General features: G+C 41.1%; 1 protein-coding gene across 1 annotated transcript; it reads left to right on the forward strand.

Annotated features, from left to right (window-relative positions):
- Positions 1-4,134: 4,134 nt before the first annotated feature.
- Positions 4,135-15,670, forward strand: mov10l1 (Mov10 like RNA helicase 1). The gene is made up of 27 exons (XM_069163424.1): positions 4,135-4,402; positions 4,518-4,649; positions 4,789-4,976; positions 5,233-5,392; positions 5,678-5,790; positions 5,940-6,127; positions 7,241-7,381; positions 7,623-7,922; positions 8,114-8,308; positions 8,637-8,751; positions 9,151-9,328; positions 9,415-9,509; positions 9,605-9,696; positions 9,827-9,882; positions 11,363-11,445; positions 11,539-11,611; positions 11,706-11,884; positions 12,046-12,192; positions 12,421-12,542; positions 12,624-12,723; positions 13,170-13,316; positions 13,649-13,822; positions 14,045-14,194; positions 14,361-14,468; positions 14,845-14,985; positions 15,095-15,187; positions 15,412-15,670. Exons 1-27 carry the CDS (start codon positions 4,369-4,371, stop codon positions 15,472-15,474), a joined length of 3,567 nt encoding a protein of 1,188 aa, XP_069019525.1. The 5' UTR covers positions 4,135-4,368; the 3' UTR covers positions 15,475-15,670.
- Positions 15,671-16,199: the final 529 nt, after the last annotated feature.

Here is a 16,199-nt window from a genome sequence, read left to right on the forward strand (position 1 = left end):
TCTCCGATGTGACTGCCGCCGATCAGGGGCGTAGCCTGGGATCATGTGCACGCGAGGTGCGCCCCCCCCCCCCCCCCCCCCCCCCCCCTGCGCCTTTGGTGTCTTATGGTTACTGTCATCCATTTCTGTCACAATGAGCACAAATACAAAGCCACATAAATTGTGTTCATGGCATTCATCCCCAATCATTAGCGTACCTCCAACAATGTCCCATTTGTTTGGCTTTTAGGTAAACCTCCAAGAACAGGTGCACATCCTTAAAGGTGCGACATGTAAGATTCAAGTCCCGTCTAGCAATAACACTTTGTACGTAGAAAGCGGGAGAGTCGCTGCATCATCCAGTCTGGTCTCTGTCCAGCTCTTATTGTTTCAGCTGTTTGGTCTAATTGTCAATATTTGTTTCAAAGTCACATACAGATACACATATTCTAACTGGTCTGAACTGTGCGTCAACAAACAGCAGGCTTCATATATTAACAGACAGTAATATTATACAATTAGCAAGCCTACCTTTTGAGGCTATTGTTACATAGCCATGGTAGGCATTGCCAGCTGTTCACTCATCAGTCTAGAAGAAAGGTTGGGAGTTCAGCATAAAAAAAAAAAAAGAAATTCCATATCCCACCTATAAAGGAATAGTTTGACAATTTGGAAAATTGAGAGTTACGTACTAAATTATTATTTGTTTACCTGGATTCTTCTTGACACGTTGAGGTTGCCGGACAACCAAACCAGCAAAGCATTTAAGAAGTCACAGGTTCTGTCAACTGTTTGTAATATTCACAGCATATTCTGGGTAAATATAACCTGATGTGAGAGACACGTTTAAGTGAAAGCATGTATACATATAAACTTGTGATGTAATGTTGCAGTATTATCAAATTAGATAACTAGAGAGATGATGGATAACTTGTTCAGTTTCAATAATACACCCAAGGAATAACACACTAACAGAAAATGAAGGCGAGCTGTTGAAAGAGCATTGCATTTGCTTGAGGTAACACAAACTGCGGATCCATATTGAGGATCAGGATTTTCTAAAGTAGAGCTGAACATTGCCAACAATGGCACTTTTTGAAAAAAAATTTCAACTATAAACCACCTCACACAATAAACTGAAAAAATATTTGACATACAGTGGACTCAATCATTGTCCAACCATTTCAGCTCATATCTTGATCAAGATGAACATTCTTAGCATTTTATTATCCAAATAACAGAAGGGTTGTGCAGCGTTTGTGGATGCGTGCGCTCTCTGACTGACTGAGTTGACAATTATCATGATAGCACTTTATTGTTATAGGCACAGTTATAGCACTCTGATCTCCAGAAAAAAAACAACAATGTATAAACTCAAGCAAGTTAGAGATATTTCTCTAATGACAACATGTGTTGGAAACTCAACCAATGTTGAGTTGATGTCATTCTCAGGATGGGCCAAATATGTTTATTTCCTTCGTTTCTTAAAATTTCAAATATGTCTGTAAACATTTTAACATGTGACATGCTTTTTGTTGCAGAATGGGCAGGCGGAGGGGGGGGGGGGGTAACAGGTCTTCAAGTAACTATGTTCACTCTGAGGAGATAACCTGCTGTGGCCAAACTCTGTCCAACAGCCGGACTGCCTTGATTTTACTGGTACTTACATATGCTTGTGTATTTCAGCAGCTAATTTCAGAGGAACAGTTTAAGCTCACTTTTGTATGGTCTTCTCAATGCCTGGCATCATTTTGATGTGTTCTTGGGCACAAAGAGTACCACCACTGCCCTCATGTGGTGAAAGTAGGAACACGTATAGACAGGGGGATATTTACACAATCAAAAGAGTCATGACAAAGGTAAACAATATAAAAACACTATGACCTTAATAATACAAGATTAAAACATATCCCATGGTCAACAAAGAGCTTGTTTGATGTGTAAATGTATAAACTGTTCTCGTCCAGCACCGAAAAAGCTTTAAATACAACTGCAGCATGTGATCATGGAAACTATTTCAATGTTTCATATATAAACTGCTGATGTTATTAGGACTAGGAGTTACCACAGTCTGCTAAAACTACAGAATTTTTAACCAACATGACAATGCTTTTTGGAAACAGCTGTAAATCAACATAATAGCTGTGCCATATAGATCACATCAATGTTTTTGCATGTTTTATTGCCTTTTTCTAGTCCCTTTCCTAAAAATCATAAATACCTCGCTTAACCATTGAGCACTTCCTGAGGTATGCAATTAGGATTTTTTTTTTTTTTATGTAACTGTTAAATACATGCATTCAAATAATGACGACCATTAAACCCCATATCACTTATCATCTATCAATTACAATTAAAAATCATTGAAATGTTGAATTTAATTTACAAGATTTTACTCATTCTTAAATTTGAATACTTGGATGTGAAGTGGTGAATGTAAATTTACAGGACAGAATATTTGGGTATTTGTTTGTGCTCATTCGAAACCCTGCAGGGAAGGTACGAACGTCCACACAGATATGTAGCCATAGCGACGCAGTTAAAATGTAGACTTTAAAAGTCTGTCAGTGTGGTGGGAAGTTCAGAAATGCTGCAAGTCTGAGTTAGATGCTGCACGTGAAGCCTTTTTTTTTAATTATTTTATTTTTTTTTATTAAAGAATGTTTAAAACTCCATCATCATTTTAAACAAGTACATTGTTTGTCTTGTGGGTTCAGTTGGATCAAATGTTGTTCAGCAGGTGACTTCCAAAACACAGAGTCAGAGTTTCCCGACAGAACATTAACACACTGAATTGTTTATTGGATTAGTTATGTCTTGCAGGTTTCAGGTTTCTGAAAACTCAGCTGAATCTAAGCAAAGACTTAAGATTTGTAAAAAAACAACAACTCTGAGGTTACTTCAGGGCCAATTTGGTATAGACCTGCTTAGAAGACAATAAAAGTTAATTCAAACATCTTAAAAACTTCTGGTGTGAGGAATGTTTTGTGGTAATATGTCATAAACAGGGTATGTTAATTGACACAACATCAAAGCTGATTTAGTTAACAGAGACTTATTAAAGAAAAGCTGTTTCTTCTGATTTAGTAATTCGACTATGCATCGCAGATATCCATTATTCATTTCTTCCTATGGTCAAAAAGAACATTTTAGATAACCACAATGACGTTCTTCCTCGGACAAATGCCATCCGTGTGTGGGGTTTCTCATTACAAATGTCTACAATTCAATTGCAGATACCTGCACCTGAATTATTCTATGATTAATTCCAATTTAACATATATATAATTTATTTCTGACAACACAATTCAAATTAGAGATATCTCAAAGTGAAGGTACCTTTAACGTTCATTCCGCATAGTCAAAATGTAATTACAGATATCTTCAATTTGACTTTTTGACAGTGCAAAAATTACATTGTAGATCTCTGTTAGGAGAAACTGCCTATACCAGGAAGAATTGACTTAAATGTTAAAATGGTTTCCAATTCGCTTCCACAGGGATTCTCATATTATAGAAGCTCTTAAAACCTACAGCAAGGTGAAAAGCAACACCGACTTTGTCATCAGGTGTCAGTGGAGGTGGAGTATTGGCCTTATGTGAAATGTCCCAAGTTGTACTTGCGCTGAAATAATTGACCAAGTGGATATTCAAGTGTCTCTTTTTGCCATTACTAACTAAAACACTCCCACAAGGTGAGTGATAATACCATAAGGCAGGGGTGTCAAACTCATTTTAGTTAAGGGGCCACATACTGCCCACTTTGATCTCAAGTGGGCCAGACCAGTAAAATCATAGCATAATAACGCATACATAACGACAATATTTCTCTTTGTTTAAATCATTGGTGTAGGTTTTTAGATGATAAACCCTATTTTAAGGTCTTTCTACAATAAACTAGAAACATAAAGACCAAAAACTCAGACATCAGCCCATTTACGCTGTTTTTGAAGCAATTACTGGATCGATTAAAAAAAAAAAAAAATAACAAAACGTTTGTACTCATAAACCTCCATTTTCTCATAGAAATGCAATTTATGTCTTTCTGTAATTTTCACACTTAGCAAAGTCATCCGGCGGGCCGAGCTGGACCCCTTGGCGGGCCGGATCCGGCTCGCGGGCCGTATGTTTGACACCCCTGCAAGGGAAAGAGGGAGCACCGTGCGGCCTGCTGTTGCGCTGGGGCCTTTAACCCCCTTCTGCGAGCTGTCTATTCGGCGGCAGCAGCAGCAGCAGCAGCACACCTTTCCGGTAGGTTGGGCTATTTTCCGCGATAGCTCGCGCTCCGAAATAACCGTGGTTAAACGCTCCCGCGCTCGTGCGCGTACCTGCGAAACGCGTCAGAGCTTCGACCTGGAGGAGGAGAGAAGGCGGGCTCGATCACAACACATGACCTGCAGTTTCATATTTTGTGTTGAACACGGTAAATTTAAAAAATAATAATAATAATAATAATAATAATAATAACCTCACCTGTCCTTTGTTCGTTAAATATAGTTCCCCATTACCTTCCTCGACACTATCCTCTTCTTTTTAAGCGGAACTCGCTGCTTCAGCTAACATTTCGCAGACAATGCTGACTGCTGTGCGGTGCATGCTGTCCAAGCTGGTTTCTCCGTTGTGGAGGGCAGCAGACGTGGATGGAGAAAGCAATTTCTCGGTCACACCAGGTAAAAAAAACAACAACAACAACAACATTCCCACAGATACGTCAACTTAATTATCCCCGTCGTTCCGTGTTGGGCTGCTACAAACACATGTACAGTTGGTACCGTGTCAGTTTCGGTCCGTGTTTCTTTTGCTGGCCAGATATGGGGGATATTCGCCACCTGCGGGACAGCGTGGTGACCCAGCTGTGTCTTGACTACGGCATGATAGACGATGCGATCTACTTCACCAGCGGTGAGGTGTTGGGCGGGATTCGACTGAAAGAGGGGGACCAGGTGAACTGCATAGCAGTAAGAGATAGTGCCCAAGGGGGATGGAAAGCTCTCCGGGTGAGCGACCTTTGCTTCATGTTTGTGGTGACCACATAAATGCAAAATCAGACATACAATTATTATTATTATTATTTTAGTTTCTATCTGCCAAGTTGTCTTGTTTTGAGTGGGTCTCTTTTTACTGTCTTGTTATCCCACTAAGGGGTGACCCTAGTGACTTCTGAGTCTTATGTGATCTTGTTTATTGTTCCTTTCAATGAGGCATTTATATTGACCTTTGTCAGACATGCACCATTCATTTCTTTACATTCAGGTGGAGAAGAGTGCAGCTGTTTGGGAGGATGACGGAGGAAGCTCCCTGGAAGCTGACAATATGCAGCTGCGGCCCCTCATTGGCACAGTCACATCATATGATGGAGATAGTGGCTACATAAATCAGACCACATACTTTGCACGCTACAGTCTTTGGGAAGGTGCTTTTACTCGCACCACTTCAAATGCTAAAATGTTTATCGTGTGATGTTCTGCTTAAACGTACTCATTTGCCTGCACCCACACCAGCCACTAAGCCCCAGGCACCATTTTCTACCAATTTATGAACCACTTCTATCTTTACAGATGATGTTTGGTTAGCTCTCAGCCTAAGAGTAGATTCAACAAACGTACAGCCACAAACAAATTCACCGCCAATTTTCTGAAGCCTGATGACAACGGTCCTGCCTGTTGGCATGCTTTGTGTTTTCTCTTCTTTCTCATAGGCTATGAGCCAATGAAAGGAGACTGGGTCCAAGCAAAATATTTTATCAACCCTACCAAGTGGACCACTCAGGCTCATTCTGTGGCCCCGTTACGCTACAGCCGTCTAAACCAGGTAATTGTATTATTGATTTAGAATATAAATGCTCATTATAAAGACGTCTATTTAATAGTTCTCGCTATTTAAAAGGTCAAATGTCTGTATGTTGGAAAACCTTGTTTAGCTGTAAATAGAATGACCTCTTTCATTCCTCTCTCCTCCAGGTGTGTGTGAGCAGCATGTATGGGAACAATGGAGTAGTGGAGGACAGTGTTTTCTTCAGCCTGGACTCTCTGCTGCTGCCTGCTAACTACAAGCCTTTGCCAGGCCACCTGGTCAACTTGGTAATAGTGGAGAGCAGTCAGTCCTTCTACTGTTGGAGGGCCCTTTGCATGGCACCTTGCGTCCAAAGGTATTAATCACAGTCTTGGAATATGCCATTAACAATTATCTTTACGATCAATAAATGTTCGAATTGCTTTTGTGACTCATTGCTTGGCCTGTGAACTGTCAGAAGTATTGCAGCATGTGATATTTTGTGGATTTGTTTTTTTGCAATTTTTGTTTGATAGGCGACTGAATCGACTAACCATCTCTGAGGGTGGATCAATAAGTTCCGAGACAGCTCCTATTTGCACGCGATAAGTGCACAACATCGTGACAAGCACGCAGCACAGAAGGGCTATAATCTTTCTGAGGAAGTCGTTCAAGTTTCGATCAAAATCAGCACCTGAGTTACGCATGCTTTTGTGACAGCGGTACGACTGCGTTGTTTTACACAACTGAAACTTGAGCAGAGTTTGTGACTAATTATTGTGGAACAGAAAGAAACAGCAGGAAGCCAAGTCTAACAAGCCAGGGTGGTGGTGCGTGATGATTGTGTTATTGTTGGCAAAACACTTGTGAATTTTCACTGTGCGTGTTGTCATCTTGGGGAATGCAAGTGCCAAAGTTCAGGTCTTTAGCACCGAATGTTTTCCCACCAGACATCTTAAAACATTACAGTAGAGGTCGGTGTTGACAGTCTGACTCTGGAGTGATGAATTTGCCATGCTCGACCCCGTGAATGTGAAAGGAAACCCCCCGCTGGTTGCGCGCTTGACCTGATGCTCCTTTTTTGGGGTTTTGGACAGAGACGTTCCATCACTCAAAACACATCTCCAGGCTTATTGCTTCATTGCTTCTTAAAGCATTGTGAGGATCTTAGTGGCTGATCTCCAGAGTTTGACTCAAACTTGGATGTGTGCTCTCGGGTCATGTCCACGGAGAAATCCCCGTGCACACAGACCAGCGCTCACAATAACGTGCGTAGTTCTTTGCTGCTTTTGATCAAGTGACAGAATTTGAAACGCATCAGGGCTATACCCTCCTTCTCTGTGCACGTCACGTCACGGTGCTGTGCATCGCTCGCTCCCAACAGGAACAGTCTTGGACCTTATTGGTAAACCCTCGTATATCTTTATCTTCAGAAGTGTAGTCTTTTCCACATTCTGTCAGTTTGAAGTTTTTGTTTTTCCATTTGCAGTCTGAAGCCTTCTGCTAAACCTCTCCTCGGGGCTGGACTCCAGAGCATCTTGAAAAACAAAGGAGGGCTGGAAGTAACGGACTATGGCCAGTTTGGTGATGTAATGATTGGCGAGAGCAGACAGCTGGTGATCTGGATACAGTGAGTTCATCCAATAGAGAGAACATGTGTGAAAGTACATTAAAACATTGGAACTTCTTTACAAGTTTCGCTCTTATAATTAGGATTGGACATTTTCCAAGAACCGTTTTTTCTTTGCAACCTTCATTAAATCCCTTAAATCTGAGAGAAATAAAGAGACTATAGAGCACCTGCTGCGAAGCACATTGCTACTGTATACAATATACTGTTCTGTACATTCTTCATCTTTCTCCTGTAACAGAAATAAAGGTTCAGAGACCCACAGGTTGAAGTACTTTGACTTTGCTGGCTGGGATTCAGAAGAACAGTTTACCCTGGTTCCAGTCAGTGGAACCACACCGCTCAGCCAGAACCAACAAGCATCGCACAAAGACAGCTCTGAGTCCCCAGAGAAACAAGTCAGCGATGCAAAGGAGGTAGAAAAAGAGAAAGGTGAGATGCAGACGGAGACTATCCATCCTCCTGGTGTAAGAAGAGTGGAAAGAGAGGTGGATATTTCACCAGGAGGGAGGCTGTCTGTTGCAGTAGCCTGCCAAACAAAGTAAGTTATGTCTTTAAAGCTTTTGTAGTGGCAATAGTATAAATAACAGAATCAGCTGTTGAGTAATATAATAAAAAAAGATAAATGCAAAATCTCCGTCTTGGCTACCTGCTTATCCAGCTCTGTCTTTGTGAGGCTTTTGTTTGTATGTTGTCTGCTTAGCTGGATTTTATGTTTTGGAATGTATTCAGGAGCCTGGGCTGCTGTGCTGAGCTGCTCCTGCTGCACTTCTCTTCTTTCACCATTGGGAGGCGCCTGGAGGTCAATGGGAGCACTGAGGATGAGAACCTGCTGCAGCCCTCTGCACCCTACAGTCCCAAAGATGTTCGTTCAATGTCAATACCATCTCGGGCGATCACTGTGTCTGCTCCAAAAGAATCACCGAGGTACCAAAACAACTGAATTCATTGATTTTTAAGAAACGGCGCCAAGATTGAAATGAAGTGCCTGCCTGTCTTGCAGCTACACTGATCATTACCACTTCCTTTGTGTGCAGTTACACTAACATAAAAGTTGATGATATAATGATGATAATATATAATTGAGTAGTACAAACATAAGTCTCATTCCTCTTGCTTTTCCCAGCCTGCCTTTTAAATATTATAGTTTGAGTTGCTTCAGTGAGCAATATTGTTTTGCATCTCTGAAACTAAGGTTATTTATAAACTATGAATTATGTTATTTTTGACTTCAGACTGACTTTCCAACTTGTAGGCTTCTAAGACGACAGCTACCAAACTTCCTGCCCAGATATCCGGTGCCTCACGTTCTAAGAGACTGTGTGGAGGCACAGAACGACGTGCTGGCGGTTCAGCCATGCCTTGGAGAGGTGAGCTTGCTAACGATCAAGCTTAGCTGATAATGAATTAAATGGTTTAGGGTTGCCTGTCAGTAGATGTTTTGATGAATGGTTCATTGGAGTACTTGTTTTCACGATTACCAATATTAATCTGTCATGAATATATGCTTTTTGGATCGCCAAAACAACAGCAGAGGTTAGATCCTAACCAAGGATTGAATCTTAGTCGAATCATTTGTTAGTGGTCTACAATTTACTGTATAGTCAGAGAACAGCGGTTGGCTCGTTACTAGAGCAGGTGGCTGCTGTTCTGTGTCTTATGTCATCGTTTGTGAGAAAGAAAGGAAAAGAAGAAAATAGGTAAATTAAGATATCGTGTGTGTGTGTGTGTGTGTGTGCGTGTGCGTGTGCGTGTGCGTGCATACTCAGGTTCTGTCACCATCCAACATGCAATCCCGTTTCTCCGCCCTCCTCTGGCTGGAAGAGCTGCATGCAGAAAGGGAAATGAGGGAGTTCACAATCAATGGAGCCCTTCTCAGGAAAGGAGCTGTCCACCTGCACCTCGAGGTGCTCGGCTTGGCCGAAGGCAGACCCTCTCTCAATATAGGTGAGGTGGCCGTAGATGTTTGTCATCATGGCCAAATTATTGTGAAGGTTCATGTTTTAAGTTTTTTTTTTTTTTAACACAAGCAGAGTTTTCACAAGCTTCCTCCACAGGGGACAGAATAGTACTGAAGAAACCACTGAGGGATGGTGTTGTGATGGAGTATGTTAGTTATGTCGCAGAGGTATGGAGATATTTGATACTCTGAAGAAGCACTTTTTCAAACACAATGCTGTGTCTAAATGTAGATTTCATCTAATGCTCTGTTGCGACACAAAGATCAATGATGAGGTCGTGAGCTTGAGGGTGAACTCGGACTTCCAGAGCAGCTACCTCGGAGAGCCGCTTGATGTTGAGTTCCCTTACAACAGGTGAGAAAAATCCTTCTCGGATTGGGTTTATGGTAAGAAAGATAATGCATTCATAATTCACCTGAACACATTGTATCATAGCTGCTCCGCTTCAGGGTGCTAATAATGTTTTTACTGCTTGCATTATCAGGTTGACCATGAGGCGGTGTCACATGGCAATTGACCAGACAAAACAGTTTGGGGAAAGTAAGTTTTATATGAACTGTTTTAAGTCTGTACAGAAGGTGTTTTGTAATATCTGAGAGTAATATCCCATCACATGCAGTATGGGTATTATAATAAAAGTAGATTATAGATTCCATTATAGATTCATAAAGGTTGACATTTACCTCCTGAAACCTTTTGAGAACAAACCTTCATCGTGCTACCAAGTGTGTAAGCCAGGACACAGATGGTGTGATGACCAGGCACATAGTGACGATTTCAAGATTTGAGTGGCTTCAGTTTTGTGGTTGCTGCCTCTTTGCTTACAGGACGGTCTGTTCAAAAAGGACGTGCTCGTAAAGGTTTTGTGTGGCTTCACCACTATTCACTGTAGCCACTGTTTCTTTGCAAAGTAAGCAGACGGGTCTTGTGTGTCTCTGGAGTGTCTAGTTTTAAATATGCCATTTTTTTGTGCTAGCCTCCAACAATAACTTTGCTGACTACGACTACTGTTGTCTGAAAGATGACAGCTGAGGTGACCTGATGACAGCAGTGAGGGTCACACTACACTAAAATTAGATTGAGTTGTATTTCGGTCACCCGAGCCTTTGTACTGACTGTTTTTTGGAGTTTTTTTGGACCAACGTTCAAAAAGTTCAGAGTGAAACACAGAATTAGTTCAAAGTGAAGTCCTGTCTCTCATTGTTTTTTGTGAAACCAACTTAAAATAATCCATTTTAATTTCCAGACATGTTTATAGTTTTCTTAAACAAATTTGTATAATTTATTCTGAAATAGTAAATAATTATTAATAGAATCATTATAAATAACAAGATTTTTTTTAAAGAAAGCAAATGATAGTAGAGCTTCAACTCTAAGAAAAGAGAAAACATTTGGTGGTCTTTGTTTTAGATGCAAAACACAATCACACTGACACAATGTTGGCACCAGAGGGTGCTGTTTGTTTCTTTCTTCACCTCTTGTGTCACCCACAGGAGGGAAAGACAGAGCAGCAATGAGTTAAATATCACATTTTATAGTGATATATCACAAAAATGTGCCTTTTATCTCATGAATGTGATGATACTTTATTGCCATACAAGTCTAACATTTTTCTTACATCACAGTTGATCCATTTGCAGAAAGTGAACATTGACAAAACAAATATTAAACATGTTTAAATGTTAAAAAAAAACATTCACGATTGAGTTTTTTTTTTTATATAGATACACCGTTTAGAAGACAAAATCACTGATATTTACAAGTTTAATAAGTCTGCACAGTCACCAACTACTTCCCAATTAGAGAATGACATCACTGATGTCTTGCTGTAAGGATTTTAATGTGCAAAGTGCCATGAAATAACCTGTGTTGTGATTTGGCGCTATATAAATAAAATTGAATTGAATTGATTTGTATTCATATTTTAGAACATCACCGATTCATACAAGCTTTTATGTTGCTTAGCTTTAAAAGTTTGTCTTATCAGTCTGACATTTGTAACTTTTGTGCTGTTGCGTAGTTCTCTTCCCCTCCACGGTGAAACTTCAGAGCCCTCAGTGGACGGGGCAATGGATAGAGGACCTTGATCATATCAAAACGGAGGTGAAATATGAAAAAAAAGTTGAAGGAAAAACAAATTTGATGTCAGTGCATTAAATCAAGTTTGAATCAAGTGCAAATGTATTTGAACCCCAGGCTCCAGGCACTGAAAATGAAAGGGGATCAAACATTTCGATCGACATGAAGTCCAAGGCCACACAGACTAAAGGTCCGCGTCGTTGATTTTCAGTTTCGTACCTACTTTACCTGTTTGTATCAGAGAACATTAAGAGCCTCAGTAACAAATGTGTAATTGCTTCTAGATGGTAGATGGTCCAAACCCATCCCAAGCAAAGGGCACTTATTTAACCCAGAGCTAAACCCCCCTCAGAGAGAGGCCGTGAAGAGGATGGTGGCAGGAGAGTGTCGGCCCATTCCTTATGTGCTGTTTGGACCTCCGGGCACCGGAAAGACCATCACTCTTATAGAGGCCATACTGCAGGTGCTCACACACAAGCACTATAGAATATACTTCCTAATCAGGGGCTGATTTCATTGCAAGTCTTGGAAGTGGCACTGATTTAGAAAAAAAACAAACTAAAATCAATGACCACGTCTTAGTTTCCTTGCTCATGTGACGTTACAAAGTCTTTCCACCTCCAGGTTTACCACTTTCTGCCCAACAGTCGAGTACTCGTATGTACTCCCTCCAACAGTGCTGCTGACCTCGTCTGCTTTCGCCTACATAACAGCGGCTACCTGCATGCTGCGAGTATGGCCCGCGTCAATGCATCCTGCAGGCAGAACGAGGTACTGAGCAGCATCAGGGCAGAGAAGCTCACTGTGAATTCTCTTTGACTGCAAACGTCTCACTTCCGTATGATTTAAAGGATAATTATTCTGGCACCTGTGTGCAGTAAGGTCTGTTCAGATCCCACTTCCATTCACCAACATGCTTGCTCTGCTTCTGTCTCTTACTTTGCTTAATCGTCTGGATTCTATGTTTGGTGCCACATTGGCGTGACTGTTCCCCCCTAGTTGATTCCAGAAGTGCTGAGGCCGTACTCGAGGGCGGGAGAGAACATCCGTCATGCTGCTTTCCACAGGATTGTGGTCAGCACCTGCTCCAGCGCCGGCATGTTCCATAACTTAGGACTTCAGTAAGAACTGGGCTGCAGAGGTAAACTGTTTTTCTTCCACTTAAGTCTTGGCTTTCTAACTGTGGATTTGTTTTCCCTCAGAGTGGGACATTTTACCCATGTTTTCCTGGATGAAGCCGGACAGGCCACAGAGCCAGAGTCCCTGATCCCCATGAGCTTTGTGTCAGAGAGAAATGGACAGGTCAGCACAAATGCACTTGCACTGACTTAATTCCGACCTTAGAGTTTATTATCCAGGCTGTTTGACTCTTTTGCTGTCCAACAGTGATCCCACGTTAGTATAACGGATGTAATTTACGTCCGCCATGTTTCTGGTGTGGATGCATAAGAGCAACAACACCTCAACTATCAACCAAATTGTACATTTATTCCTTTATCTTAAAATTGTTATTCTGTGTATTGTTTAAAAAAAAAAAAAAAAAAATTTTTTTACTAGTTTTACTTGCAGTCAGGCTCCTGAACTGAGTCCCGACATATTTTTGTGTAGTTAGTGAACCAGTTAAACACCTTTTTAAAACATGTTGCATTTTTATAGAAAAACAGAAAACAGTGAGCCATGTTCAGTGATAACTGGCCTGAGCGTAGCTTTATTGAATAATTATGACATTTCTGTCTTTGCTTGTTTAGATAGTGCTCGCTGGAGACCCCTGTCAGTTGGGTCCAATCGTGAAGTCTAAGCTTGCCGCTTCCTTTGGTCTCGGGGTATCTTTGTTGGAGAGGCTGATGGTAAACCCTCTGTACTCGAGACAGGACTGGGGCTACAACCCTAAGCTGGTTAGTGCACTGCATACAAACATTTATGTTGTTTTACCCAAATTGAAGTTGTTCTTTGCAACTGAGTAAATGAGTAATCATCTCATTAATGTTAATGAAAAACAATAAAAAGTTTCACATGCTGTGTGGACGCTGTGCTATATGGTGCCTGATGCCATTTATAGCATATTTACCTATTTTTATTATCATTGTACCTTGGTATAATGTATTTTAGTGCCATTGTTCATACTAGTTACTTGCCTATCTTTTTTTTTTTTTTTTTAAGAGGAATGTATTTGAGATTTACTTGTATAATGATTGTAAAGCTGTTTTTGTTTCTTTTACCACAACAGGTGACCAAGCTGATCTACAACTATCGTTCTCACGAGGCCTTGATCGCGCTGCCTTCCAAACTCTTCTATCAAGGGGAACTTTGTTTTAAAGCCCCCAAGGATATCGTGGACTCCCTCTGCCAGTGGAAAAACCTGCCCAAAAAAGGCTTCCCTCTCCTTTTTCACGGTGTCAGGGTAATGAAGACTTAAAAGAAATACACCTGTGCTCTTGCTTGTCTGATCTACTGACGAATGAGTGTGTTTACACGAGTATGCATCTACTCAAAACTGCCAATTTCCTGGGTACATCTGTACAGTCTAATCTGACTTTTGCTGGGATTATAATTAGAATGTAGTTTTCTTGTTTCTGGGATATTTAGATGCCATGTTTATTTCAGTGATTGTGCTCTGCTCTAGGGCACAGAAATGAGGGAAGGTAACAACCCATCATGGTTCAACCCTGTGGAAGCTGTGCAGGTCATGCTCTACTGCTCGCAGCTGGCAAAGAAGCTCTACAACCCGGTGGATGCCTCTGACATTGGCATTATTGCCCCCTACAGGAAACAAGTATGACTGCCCCCTTTACGTTTTCTTTTTCCACCTCATCAGAAGTAATAAAAATAAATTCAGTCTAATTTAAAATTAAGTTTCAAGGCAGCGTGAATGGCTTTTAAGTGACCAGCTATACATAATGCTCTCCCTAAAGTGTCCTTGCTTTACTGTTTCTCTCCAGTGTGAGAAGATTCGAATGCTGCTGGCAAAGGTGGGCCTGTCTGACATCAAAGTGGGCTCAGTGGAGGAGTTCCAGGGACAAGAGTTCTTGGTCATCATCATGTGTACGGTAGGCAAAAACAGACTCTGGGTAATGGAAGTTAGAAATATCCGAATTTACCTTCTTCCAAATGAAAGATCCAAGATAGCGTCTATTTTATCGAGCCCACATTCTGTCCAGAAATGTAGCAAATATTTTGTAATGCGTTCCATCGACTTAAATCTCTCTGGCTCAGTCCAGTTTTGCTTTGTGCCAGATGTGGTGAAAATTGAATAAATCCCGAAGGCGGTGTTATTAGTGTTTTGTATAAGTTTAAGAGTGGTGGGACAGCTGTGGTTTACCTGCACACAAAGTTGTGTTGGAATCTAGGGAAAAATATGATTTTTTTCTCTAACGATTTAGAGGATACCTACCAAAATCGTAAAATGTTTTTTTTATAATATAGGTACGCTCTAATGAATCCGTACACAGTGACGATCTGCAGAATGTGCTTGGCTTTCTGGCCAACCCGAAACGCTTCAATGTGGCCATCACTCGTCCCAAAGCTCTGCTCTTAATTGTTGGAAACCCCCACATTCTCATCATGGTGAGTGACAAAACACTTTTGTAATCCTTGGTTTTGTAAGATATTTGTTTTCGTTCACACTAATAGTTAACGAAATACACTCTGTCAAATACTCTTGATTTATCTCCAGGATCCATGCTTCAGGACTCTACTGCAGTACTGTTACATCAACGGGGCCTATCTGGGCTGCGACCCCCCCCCCTCCTCTAATAGACTCTCAGAAGTATGTAAACTGATGACTCAGATTCTGTAGTGTAACCCATTTAATTCGTCATTTTGACTAAAAGCTAAATGTATCAATGTTGGATTAGACAGATAGGACTATAATTATCAGCTTTGAATGTAGTTGTATTATTGTAAAAATTCATCTGTTTTTGCATCAATCCAAAATAACTGCCGAGACCATCAGCTAAAAATGAACCCGTCTCCTTTTTTGAACTTCCACAGAGTTGCAGAGAAGCAAAAGAGTGCATAAGAAGATGTAATCGTCGATGGCGTACCTCAACTTAAGTCAACCGGACAGTCTCATCATGCTCTAGGTTTCTTTTTTCACTTCATATTTCCTTGGCTTGTTTCTGTGTTGACTGTTTTGAAAGTGAGTTGTAGCTCTGAACTGAATTGCATTGGATAGAGAAAAAGGTTGTTTCAAACGTAGGTCCTTTTGGAGTTAGAAATAAAGATGACGCTCGTGTGCACTGCACAGTTATTTGTGTCCTGTCATTGTTAAGTTAACATGCTTGCCTAGGCATACGATTTTTTTTTACATATTATGGGTAAATTATTGCGTCATAGCAGTCCTACTCTATTCATATACCAAGACTGCACATTAATGCTACTGAAATGATTTGAATGGCATTGACCCAATTTTTAACTGCGGAAATATCACCAGTGCTTTGGCGTCAGCTCTTTGTTGAGAAAGAGAAATTACATACAAGACAACATTTTACCATTTGAACTCCGCATGTTGAGCGTGTTACGTTCCACAAATGTCTGCAGAATCCGGGAGGGGGGGGGGGGCAAGGTGTCTGCGTGGCAGCGTCTGCGCATAAGGCCTGGAGACTGGATGTGACAATTGAGTGCTATTGACAGCCTGCACAGGGACTGACGGGGGGGGGGGGGGGAATGAATGTCTTGAGTGTGTGGAGGAGACTGCTTTTATCCGAGTTTGCTGTGGTGTGAGGGAGCCCAGCTAGCACCCCACCCCCCAAAAACACACACACACTCCGCTGTCTTTG

This window comes from Embiotoca jacksoni, unplaced genomic scaffold, assembly GCF_022577435.1.
Source record: "Embiotoca jacksoni isolate LCO1_2020_lvr unplaced genomic scaffold, fEmbJac1.0.p SCAF_3, whole genome shotgun sequence".
Classification (NCBI taxonomy): domain Eukaryota; kingdom Metazoa; phylum Chordata; class Actinopteri; family Embiotocidae; genus Embiotoca; species Embiotoca jacksoni.

Bases quoted from the DNA above. Each gene is read 5' to 3' on its own strand.
- mov10l1 (XM_069163424.1), top strand. From the start codon at position 4,369: ATGACCTGCAGTTTCATATTTTGTGTTGAACACG. The intron at 5,791-5,939 runs GTAATTGTATTA...TCTCTCCTCCAG, and splicing joins GCTACAGCCGTCTAAACCAG to GTGTGTGTGAGCAGCATGTA. The intron at 6,128-7,240 runs GTATTAATCACA...TTCCATTTGCAG, and splicing joins ATGGCACCTTGCGTCCAAAG to TCTGAAGCCTTCTGCTAAAC.